The sequence below is a fragment of the Caenorhabditis briggsae genome (genome assembly GCF_000004555.2).
Source record: "Caenorhabditis briggsae complete genome, chrIII, whole genome shotgun sequence".
Taxonomy (NCBI): Eukaryota; Metazoa; Nematoda; class Chromadorea; order Rhabditida; family Rhabditidae; genus Caenorhabditis; species Caenorhabditis briggsae.
In genome coordinates, this window is record NC_013490.2 from 1,030,923 (window position 1) to 1,042,380 (window position 11,458).

Sequence of the window (11,458 nt, forward strand, 5' to 3'; positions counted from 1 at the left end):
ATGTTTCGAAAATTTGAGAAATTCTTGTAATTTCGGGGATTTTCGGAGTTTCGGATGCTAAAAATCGCACTTTCGAGCGAATTTGGCAATTTGACAGAGTTTAGAGCAATTTTCAGAAATATTTTTTTGTAATTTTCAAATCATTTTTCAGAGAGAAATTTCTAATTTTCAGAATATCGATACTTAAAAAATCGATTTTAAGTTAAAAAAGAAAGTTATAAAATCGGAAAGTTTCAGAAAGTCGATTTTTCCATTATCGATGCTCTGAAAATGCCCTTTTTTGCAAAAAATTGAAAATTTCCCAATTTTTCCAGATTTTTTTTGTAAATTTTTTGTTTTTCGCTTTCTTTCTGAGAAAATTTGAAATTCCTATTGGAAATGTCCACTTTTCTCCATATGTCTCCATATTTCTCATGTTCCCTCTAAAAGTATACTGTAGTTTCGAAAATATAATTTCTAGAAAAAATACTGAAAATCAAAGAAACAAAAAAACTAAAAAAAGAGAGAGGGAGAGAGAAAGAAATATAAAAAGTGGATAGAAAGAAAATAGAGAGAGAGAGAGAGAGTGAGAGGGAGAGAGAGGCGGAGAGAACCAGAGAGAAAGAGAAAGAGGCGAGAGAGTGTGCGCCACAGAGAGACGCAAAGAGAAAAAGAGAGAAATGATGAGATAATAATGGAGAGAGAGTAGAGAGACGCAGAGAAATCGGATTCTTATGGGAAAAAGCAATTGATTTCTTGGAAAAATTTAAAAATCTGTAAAAAGAAGAGAAATTCCCATTGGGAATTCAAAAAACAAAGGGAAAAAGCTATTTTCACCCGAAATTGACTCAAAAAGTCAAAATTTTGAAATTCAAAATACAGATTCAGATTTGCCAGTGTCTATTTACTAAATTAGCTCAAAAATGAGCCACACTTCAATTTTCTAGCGATGTTTTGAAGAAAGTTATATGTGTGAGTTTTACATGGGTCTGCTAAATATTTAGCAGTCCAACCCTGCATTAGCTAGAAAAAAGATGTCAATTACAAACATGTTTATTATAAAACTTAACACATTTTTTAGCATATTTTTTGCATCTTTACTGGGTACCGAGAAAATTAGTGTCAAAGTTGGTTCACCCCACCTGGCAGGTGTTGCCACTCTAATTATCGCAGCTCCTGGGAAAGATACAAGAAACTTGTAAACTAAGAAAATGTGTAATATACAGTTTTCTAGTAATTTAAATACTTAGAACTATAATTTTGACTTTGTCACAGACTTTTGAATTAAAAAGAAAAAATATATATGTTTAACGTCTTCTGTGGGCGTTTTGGTTTATCGGAAAAAGCCAAGAATCGGGGATTTTTTGCGGGGGAAATGAGAAAAAGGAAATCCAATCGTAGGAAAGCAAGAAATGGCAAGAATTGATTAAAATTATACGGAAATTGGACATTTTTTGGGATGGAAAGGGTAAATGGGCCTATTAATCTTAAAGGCTCTAAGGTTTTCAGAAGATTCTTCAAATAAAATAATTTCAGGAACTCCAAAATATTGTACAATTTTAAAAAGTTTTAAATTCAAAAACTATTTTTTCAGCTATCTGAAAATTCGAGTTTCTTAAAATAAGCTTTTTTCCTGAAATTTCCAGTTTTCAAAATGCTGAAGTTAGCGCCTCTCCTTACCCCGTGCAAATTGGGAGGTGATCAACTTTAAAGGCACATATCTCAAAAACTACGGTAGCTAGAAGAATGTTTATAACTTTACAAATGTGTAAAATTTAAATTTACACATTTTCCTAATTGACAAATAGTTTCTAGGTACCGTAGTTTTTGAGTTATGCGACTTTAAAGATTGTGCATCTTCAACGGCATCACCTGATGCGCGGCAATATTTAAAGGCGCATAGCTCCAAAACTACGGTAGCTGGAAAAAGTTTTCAACTACAAAAATGAAGTTCTGTTTTTGTTTCATGTATTTTTAATAGTTTCCAAAGGATTTGAAAATATTTGAAGTGTTTTCTTGGAATGTTAAAAGTCTCTTTGTTTTTAATTTGTGGTTAACTTTTTGAAAATCCTTTAAAGGTGGGGGGACAGGAGATTTTTCGTAGTTTTTTTGTAGCTAGAGTATGCATTCTACCGTCACGGTGTACAACACTTAATGTCACTCTGCGTACAGCTGTCGTCCTCGCCTTTATGTATGCAATCGGGTGTGCGCTTTCTCTTTGCCCGCGTGGCTCAGTCGGTAGCGGCGCCGCACCCTCAATCATCGTCCTCACAAGTTCAACTCCTCGAGGGGCATCTTTGAACGGAATTTCGAGAACATTATTTTTTTCATGTCCTTTAAAAATTGATATTTTTGACTTCTATGTATTTTATGTTCTCGGTTTTTTGCTCTTAATTATACTTGCATCATAATGTATATTTTTCTTCTTTAAATGTCTCCAAAACTTTTTTTCTATAAATTTCCTGTTGAAAAATGATAAGCCTTCTCCGCCTTCTTAGCTACGCAATCATCTTTTTTTATCAGTGAATTATTTCTGATTGATTGTGCTCTCTCTTTTTCTTTTTTTCATTCATTTGCCCCCAACCTATTGTCTACTTTTTGTGACTATTTTTTGTTACTGGTCATAAAATACTTTTTAAAAAAAGAGTTATGAGTGATAATGGAGATAACGAAAATATGGAGAAAAAACGAGAATCCTCTACGACTTCTTCGTTAGACAGCAAAAGCGACACTGATTTGTGAGTCCACCTTTTTGTTTTGGCAGAAATTCTTGCTGAAAATTGAAATTTTTAGAGAGGAATTGCTGGAAAACGTAGGTCTTGAAGAGAGCTACAATTTGATTTAAAATTTGATATAATTCGATTTCTTTAAATTTGAGAAAAAATGGTTCGAAAAAATATGTTTCCTTTTTTTTTTGAAAAATTTCAATTTTTTCCTTCTCTACATCTCCCCAAAAATAGGTCTGGTCTCAAATTTTGTATCATTTTGTAGCTCTTTTCATGATCTACATTTTCCAATTAAAATTCATTCAAAAACACTTTTTCCTAGTAATTTACGAATCATTTAAAATCCATTTGCAGAATAGTGGACGAACGAGAAACTTCTTGGCAATCAATATATCTTCTAACTGCGATTGGAATGTTTTGTGGAATTCAATTTTCCATATTTTTCCCAACACTTTGGCCATTTTTGAATACTGTCGATCCGACTGCATCGGCTTCGTTTTTCGGATTTATCACTGCCGCTTTTTCAGTTGGTCAAGGGTTGGCATCTCCGGTTTTTGGTTATTGGATGAATAGGGCAAAGTCTGGTAAGTCAAATTTTGCAAAACCTTTGAACGAAAAATCTTGTTTCAACACTCATGACCTTAAACTTTATAAAATGTCCGAGGCTATATCGAAACCCCCGTACTCAGCTTAAATTGAAAAGTGTGAAATTTTAACTGCAGATTTGGATTCTTCAGGGTCGATTTCATCTAGTTCCAATTTTTCAAAAAAATTTAGCAATGGGAATGAGCCAAAAAAACCTCCGCGCGAGCTAGCATTTGAGCTTTCTCTCGCTGTCTGCGTCTCTTCACATTGGCCTGCTAGCTATTTAGCAAGCCAACGCTCTCGTTTCTCTGCATCTCTTTAGGACTGCTAAATAATTAGCAGACCACTTTTCCGCCAGATGGAAGAAAGGTGTGCTTACTTTAAAGGCTCATATCTCAAAAAGTAGAAGAGCTAGAAAAAAGTTGTCTACTACAAAAATGAAGCTCTATTTTTGTGTTGTACACTGACAAAATTTGAAGTAAATTGAACATGTTTGAGTTGCTTTCGTAGGCATTTGAAGGTCTCAAAATGAATTTCTAGCTGTATTAAACGCAATTTTTCTATCCTTGAATTTCAGTCCGGCAACCACTCGTCTTTGGGATCTCAATTATGATTTTATCGAATATAATTTTTTGTTTCGTCGAAGCGTTTCAAGAAAAAGAAAGAAGATGGGTTATGATGGTGGCCAGATTTTTTATTGGCGTTGGAGCTGGAACAATTGGAGTCATGAGAGCATATGCAGCAACTGCTAGTAGTTTAAAAGATCGTGCAAGGGCAATTACCTTTATTCAAGCTTCATATGTCATTGGAATGACTTTTGGTCCCGGAATTCAGGTTTGTGATCTTTGAGAGAGAGAGAGAGAATGTTGAGTTTAATTCAAGTTTTTTACATTCATTTTCCAATTGAATTCCATTTTGAAGTGTCTAGGCATTTCAAATTAGACTTAAAGTTTAACTACACGGTATTATGTGCACTTTGATTTCCTTATCTATATAATTTTTTGGGTTTCCGCCACATGGTGATGATGAATCAAAAAAACCGGAGAACAAAAATCCGGTATAGGGAACTACAAAAAAATGACAAAAAAACTTCTTTTTTTCATTGTTAAGTGGTTCAAAAACGATTATAGCTTAAAAAATTGGAAAAAATTAAAATTTTAAATTTTTCCATGAATCTCAAAAAAAAAGCAATTCCAGGTCGCCTTTACCCCAATCGGGTACCCGGGTTTAGCATCCGGCCCAATCCACGTAGATATGTATACATCACCTGCCTGGTTTGCATCAATTATCTCGTTTCTGTCGGTGCTTTTTATCTTTATCTTCCTGGAAGAAAATTATGCTGGAATTGATGAAAGTGCAGATGATGAGGGTAATTGTTTCTCCATAACTCGGTTCAAAGTTACAATTTTGAAAATTTGACTCCAGATTTGTATTTCCCAGTGCTGATTTGGTCTAAAAACAAATTTTCAAAAAAATTGAGCAATGCGAAAGAGCCAAAAAACGCTCAAGGGAGCTAGCATTGGTCTGCTAAATAGCTAGCAGACCCACTCTCGCGCTGTCTGCGTCTTTTCATATTGGCATGCTAGCTACGGAGACGCAGAGCGCAAGTCAATTGGTCTGCTAATTATTTAGCAGGCCTACGGAGACGCAGACAGCGAGAGAGTGGGTCTGATAGCTATTTAGCAAAAACACTCTCGTTGTCTCCGTCTCTCATTGGTCTGCTAAATATGAAACTTTGCCACTAGACGAAATCGACCCTGTAGAACTCAAATCTAAGTCCAGAATTTCAAAACTTTGAGTTCTAATCGAGTTACAGCGCTCCCACTGCTCCAATCAACTTCTCTGTATTTATCATTTGTTTTTCTGTTGCAGATAGCTACACCGCAATGCCAACATTCGATACGATATCAGTGGCGGTCTGTGTTTTGACTCAATTTACATTGATGTTTATTATCACTAATCTTGAAACGTATGTTTTTTGATTTATGACCTTTTTGATAGGTTGTTTTTTAAAGAATAGGTTCCTTGTACGCCAAAATGATGTGGGGATGGACGAATGCTCAAGCGGTGGAGTATACTGGAATTCTTCAAGCAGTTAATGGCTTGGTTGGGGTTTTGGTGTACGCCTTATTCGCTGTTAAATTGGGAGATTAGTATGTTTTCGGATCTCCAAAACCAAGAAAAAAAAATGAAAAGTTCAGCATCTCACAAGCTCGCGAACGAATCTTCACAATTTTCGGACTGGCACTTGGTGTGTTATATCATGTGGTCACTTTTCCTTACCCATGGGGTAAAGATTTGCATTTCGAGCTTAAAAATGTTACGGTACATGGGAAAAATGAAACGGAGGAGTTGGGATGCAATCCGGAAAAATATAGATGGTGTGGCTATACTAAGGATGTGAGTTTTCTCTTCAAAAGTCCCATAACTCGGCTCAAAACCGAAGTTTCGAAATTTTGATTGCAGATTCGGGTTTTCCGGAGTCTATTTGATCTAAAAGTAACATTTCAAAAAAATTGAGCAATGGGAAAGAGCCAAAAACTCTTAAGGGAGCTTGCGTTGGAGCTAGCAGACCCATTTTCTCGCTGTCTGCGTCTCTTCATATTGGCCTGCTAGCTATTGAGAGACGAAGAGTGCGAGAGAAGTGGTTTGCTAAATATTTAGCAGACCAAAGATAGATACAGTAAGCTTTTTTGGCTCATTCCCATTGCTCAATTCCTCTGGAAATTCGCAGTTATACCAAATCAACCATGAAGAATTCACATCTGAAGTCAAAATTTCCAAATATTGAGTTCTAATCGAGTTACAGCGCTCTAAACATGTAGCATACCAATGCGGGCTTATTCAAACTGTAACTTGGCTGAAACTCAACATTTTGAAATCTAGTAAATTGTAACTGTTAAAGCTTGAAAAGAGCTTTAAATTGGTACAAAATTTGACTTATACAGATTTTTTTGCACCAAAACTCCGGAAAATTTTCTTTCTTTAGGTAATTAAAACATTCTCCTGATGATGGCAGAAAGCCGAAACGTCGAGAACAAATAAATTGTTTCCCATAAATTGTGCAACCATCAATCCGGTCATCAAGAAGATACTTCATCCCCCAATTATAAATCCTATATTGTCAAATTTGATACCATTTTGTAGCCCTTTTCGAGCTCTATAAATTCCAGCTTACTAGGCTTCAAAATATTAAGTTTCAGCCAAGTTACAGTCCGAAGTCAGCAGTTCAACTTGAATTTAAAAAAAATTTGATTTAAAAAGAAACTTCAGGTCAATTTCTGGATCTACGCCTCAATGTACGGTATCGTTCTCGCCGCGTGCTTCCCAATCGTGAATATTTCGATGAACACACTTTTTAGTAAAATTTTGGGCGCCAGGAGACAGGTTTTTGGATTATTTTAATTAAAAAATTATTATTTTTTTCTAATTCTAGGGAACAATGCAAGGGATTATGCTAATGGCTGGAAGTTTCGCTCGAACTGTCGGCCCAATTCTAGTCTCTTGGATTTTCCAAGAATGGGGACCCGAACCCATTTGGGGCATCGAGGTTTTCTTAATTTTCAGAATTCTAGAATTAATTTCAAAAAGTTTCAGATTCTCACTCTATCTGTCACCGCAATTTTCTGGATAATTTTCTATCGACGAATGACTCCGCTGGACACGAAACCCAAACTAAACCCCTATGAATATTTCCATTATGCCAAAGGAGTACTGTATCGGATTTAAATTTTTCACTAATTTTTGGAATATTTTCTATTTTTGAATCATTATCTGAAAACAAAAAAATGAATAAATAAAGATCTCTAACAATTTAAAAATAACTAATTTGACCTAATTACAGAGAAAAAAAATTAAAAAAAGAAGATTAATGACTTTTCAGCAGCTTTTTGGAATTTTCTTCTTGATCCTCTTCTTCTGTTATTAAATTTCCACCGAATTCCTTCAAAAATTGAATTTTAGCATCTTCCAATTTGCTCCGACTCTCCTCGAGCTCAAACTCTGGTCGCTTGCCATGTGGCAACATTTTGGGGTCTGTGATGACGTCGTCGGCGAGGTTCAACGAGGCTTCGTGCTCCAGAATTTTTTCCGTCTGAAATTTTGTTGAATTTTTAAATAAAATCAGACAAAAATACCGTTTCATTCCACTCATAACCACTGGGTGATCCTACTAACAGATGCCGAAGTTTGCCGCCGCTGAGCGCGTTGATTTTCTCAAATTCCAGATCGGACATTTTTGGGATTTCTCTGAAAAAAATTGAGAAGTTCTGGTGAAAAAAAGAAAATCGAGCGAAAATGAGTGACATAAGCGAGCCTGCAAAATATGAAGAGACGCAGACAGCGAGAGAAGTGGTCTGCTAAATATTTAGCAAGCCAACGCTCTATCGCTTCTCTGCGTCTCTCGATAGTGAATAATTAGCTAGGTCAGTGCAATGTGGCGTTTGGGTCTGCTAATTAATCAGTCGGACACCGAGAGACACAGACAGCGAGAGAGTGGGTCTGCTAGCTATTTAGCAGACCTAAATCGTTTTCCCACTATAACTTCCTTCAAAATAGAGCTAGAAAATTGGAATTTGGCTCGTTTTAAAGGATTTTTCGGCCTGAATTTGAATCTTTATTGAATAATAAACATTTTTCATCTTGAGTGGCAAAATATCGCTTCTCTGCGTCTCCTCGAATTAGCAGACCTATTTTAAGCTATTTTAGCCTAATTTTCACCCCTTTTTTGCCAATTACCTCCTCACTGTCGATGTCATAATTGGATTATCATTATCATCAGTGACGGCTCTCTCCTCTGAAGACGTGGACATCACCAGAAACAATCTGGAATTGTCGTCCTCCATAAAAGCGTTTCCCTTCCCATCAAGCACCACTCTCTCCTGTTCTAACAGCCGATTTTCAGCCTCAACTTGTCTGAAAGCTGCCTCGTAATCCATTCCGAGAACTTTGAGTTTTGGAAGCAAATCCTCGAGGATCAAAGCGGATTTTCCCAGGTTTTTAATGTCCGACAAGCCTTCCAGCCGCAGGAATTTCAACTTTTTTGAGTTTTTCAATCCCATAAGTCCTTTTGAAGAGATTCTATGGCAACCAGAGAGATCCAACATCTCCAGGTTCGGTAAAAGTCCTCCGATTCTTCCAATACTCCAATCATCGATAAATTCACAGTTGGCTAGACGTAAGAGACGCAGGTGACTCAGGTTTTCCAGATTTTCGAGTCCTTCAAACATGATTTGGGTGTTGGAGGCGTCGATTGCTTCGATGAAAAGATTATCCACTTTTTGACCGGGCAAACTGTATCTCTAGAAGATTCTGGGATTTTCTAAGTTGTTCCAGAAGCAAGCTTACATTCCATTTATCCTTCTTATACCAATTATCATCGCCTACAAACTTCACGGCGGCGCCACGATGGACTAGAAAATGCGCGGCCGCCAGATCTGCACCAAGAAATAGAAGACGTTCCGGGATAACTCTGAAAACAGTTTCCATACAAGTTTCTTTAAAATTGGATACCTTTGGTCATATTGCATGTGCTGGAAATTTTTATAGCGCCTGTATCGTTTTATATTGTCAATTGAATGGTCGACATAACGCATCTGAGTGTGCCAAGTCAGCAATTCCATCGGCAGCTGACCTGTATCCTTTCTTGTCATGTCAGCCGGCGCCTTTTTAGGAGTTACTGAAGAAAATTAGTATTTTTTAAGAATTTTTTTCTCAAAGATTTCATGAAAAACTTACAATCATCGGGCCTTTCCGGTGTGATATAGAGCCCTGTTGGTAGCTTGATAAAACTCTGATTCCTCTGCTTCTCTTGGACATTCTCAGCGTGTGCTGCTTGCATTTCTTGCCATCGCTTGAATCTCGACCATTTATGTACCCACCCGTATGACTTGGCACTAGTTTTCATGGATCTTATTGAGATTTGTACCCGATTCATTGTTTTTCTGCAAAAAAAGTTAGTGAAAATCAGTTTTCTAAACGCTTTTATCGCCGGAAAACAGAAAATTGCATAAAAAGAAATATTTTTTAAAGGCGCATAGAGTTATTTACGCGGAGGGTCTCGTTGGGAGGCGATGAGAGAGTGTGCGTTGTAAAAGAGACGCAGACAAAATTGCTAAATTTAAATGTTTTTGCTTGAGTTCCTTTCTTGTTTTTGGCTGTTTTTCAACCGAATTTTCGTTTTAAAAGTAATTTTTAGATTAAAAAATTTGCAAAAATTAGTTTTTCATGAGAAAATTCCATGAAAAACTGCCAAAATCCTCTAAAATCCTCTGAAGTCGATTTTTTCCAGAAAACAACTCTACGAAAAAAATGGTTTTAACAGTTGCCGAAGCCAAGAAGCTAACTGTGCCTCGTCTTAAAGAGGAGCTGACGAAACGTGGATTGGATAGTGCTGGAAATAAGCCAGAGCTGCTTGCCAGGCTAACGGAGAGTATTGAGCTGGTAAGAGATTTTTTTTGAAAAATTTGAAATTTCTGTTCGGGAAAATGTCGAAAAAACGGACTTAAATAGCTAAAAACCCCCATAGAACTTAAATAAGTATGTAAAAATTGTTGTTTCCTGGAAAAATCTATTTTTACTTCAATACAATGGAAAATTTTGGTCAAAACTCAGATTTTGCCGAATCAGTTTTAAAATTAGATAGAAATCGAAAAATAGACAGAAAAACGCTATTTCGAATTTTGAATATTTGAATTTCGAAAAACTAGGTCAAAATTCATTGAAATTACAATTTCCAATTTTCAGGCCGCCGAAGATTTGATTCTGGGCGATGCTGGAAGTGTTGCTGCCGACGCTCATCAAGATCTCAACGATGATATTCTGAACGACGACCTACTGGACGTTCCAAGCATCGATGGGGATCTTCTGGGCGAGACGACGGCCAGTTCAATTGAAGAAGAGCAAAAAGAGACAGAGAAAGTAGAAAAGAAAGGAGAAATGGTGACCGCAGAAGTGATCCGGCTGACAAACCAGTGGATATTGTCACTGTTGAGCAAAATAAGCGAGCTAGAGCTATTCGATTCGGTCTCCCAGTCACTGCGGAGGATCTGGGCTCGGAAGATGCTAAAGCAGCAAGAGCTAAGAGGTAAGAACTAGTTTTTGATGTCGAATTGACGAATTTGGAGTCAATGTCCATGAATTTTGATTAAGGCTGTTCTAAAAAAAAAAAGAAAGTTTTTTTGAATTTGGACTGCTCAAAAATGTGCTAGAATTGTGCTAGAATCTGCATCTGCATACCCTATTATTCAGTTCCCCCAAAATGCTTTTTTCTAGATTCGGCTTGCCAGAAGACGCAAAACGACTCGGTTCTGATGATGCCAAGGCCAGAAGAGCCGAAAGATTCGGAATCCAATCTCCAGCTACTGCTAAACAAGAAAAGGACGAGAAACTGGCTGCTCGTGCCGCTCGTTTCGGTCTTCCAGTAGGCGGTGCCTCTCCAAAAGTGGGCGGAGCCACAAAGGACGCGAAGCTGGCTGAAAGAGCCAAAAGATTCGGAGGAGCTGTGGATGATGCGGAAATGGAGGCGAAAAAGAAGGCTCGATTGGAGAGATTTGGAAATGGATCGAAATAAATTAACCTTTTTTTGTTATTGTACATTTTTCTATTTTTATCTGTTTAGGAGAACATGTGTGATTTTGAGAGGGGAAAATTGGAAAAACTATTCGCTGAAAATTCTCTATTTCCGCTAATTACAAGCATTTCGAGCCATCCCCTTCGAGTTGAAAAATCGATTTACCTTCAAAAATTCCATAGTTCTCTCCGCCTCTCCCGTCTCCCTTCAAAATTTCGTCGAAATTTCTAAACTTTTCCTATTATCCTTGTCAGAGAAAAAAAGGTTGAGTCGAAGTGTGTGCGATGTTTATAAACAAATATCTGAAAACGTAAACAACCGGAAACATTTGAAACGAGTGCGACAGTAACCCGGCGGGAAAATGTTAAATTTACCTGTTTTTTAGTTTTTCTCATATTTTGCAGCAAATTTCGTCGAATATGGTTTGTTTTTCATTGTTTTTTGCGGTATTTTAAAATGTATTCGACGAAATTTGCTGCAAAACATGCGAAAAGCTAAAAAATGAGTACCGTAAAACCTGTAATGGAAGTGCCCCTTGACTTTCAACTTTGAGCTCAATTATCTCGGTTCCTGATAAAGATCAAAAATGTGTCAACTG

General features: G+C 36.9%; 3 protein-coding genes across 3 annotated transcripts; 2 read left to right on the forward strand and 1 right to left on the reverse strand.

Moving 5' to 3' along the window:
• Positions 1 to 2,628: 2,628 nt before the first annotated feature.
• On the forward strand, positions 2,629 to 7,019 carry CBG15681 (the record flags this gene model as incomplete). The annotated part of the gene is made up of 10 exons (XM_002640754.1): positions 2,629 to 2,717; positions 3,060 to 3,289; positions 3,868 to 4,124; positions 4,488 to 4,659; positions 5,163 to 5,259; positions 5,306 to 5,443; positions 5,492 to 5,690; positions 6,564 to 6,677; positions 6,727 to 6,840; positions 6,888 to 7,019. The coding sequence occupies 10 exons, from the start codon at positions 2,629 to 2,631 to the stop codon at positions 7,017 to 7,019; spliced, it is 1,542 nt and encodes a 513-aa protein (XP_002640800.1).
• Positions 7,020 to 7,158: 139 nt separating this feature from the next.
• On the reverse strand, positions 7,159 to 9,225 carry CBG15682 (the record flags this gene model as incomplete). The annotated part of the gene is made up of 6 exons (XM_002640755.2): positions 7,159 to 7,383; positions 7,427 to 7,538; positions 8,028 to 8,590; positions 8,637 to 8,760; positions 8,802 to 8,967; positions 9,027 to 9,225. 6 exons carry the CDS (start codon positions 9,223 to 9,225, stop codon positions 7,159 to 7,161), a joined length of 1,389 nt encoding a protein of 462 aa, XP_002640801.2.
• A 374-nt stretch (positions 9,226 to 9,599) lies between these two features.
• Positions 9,600 to 10,860, forward strand: CBG15683 (the record flags this gene model as incomplete). Its single annotated transcript, XM_002640756.1, has 3 exons — positions 9,600 to 9,731; positions 10,035 to 10,374; positions 10,577 to 10,860. The coding sequence occupies 3 exons, from the start codon at positions 9,600 to 9,602 to the stop codon at positions 10,858 to 10,860; spliced, it is 756 nt and encodes a 251-aa protein (XP_002640802.1).
• Positions 10,861 to 11,458: the final 598 nt, after the last annotated feature.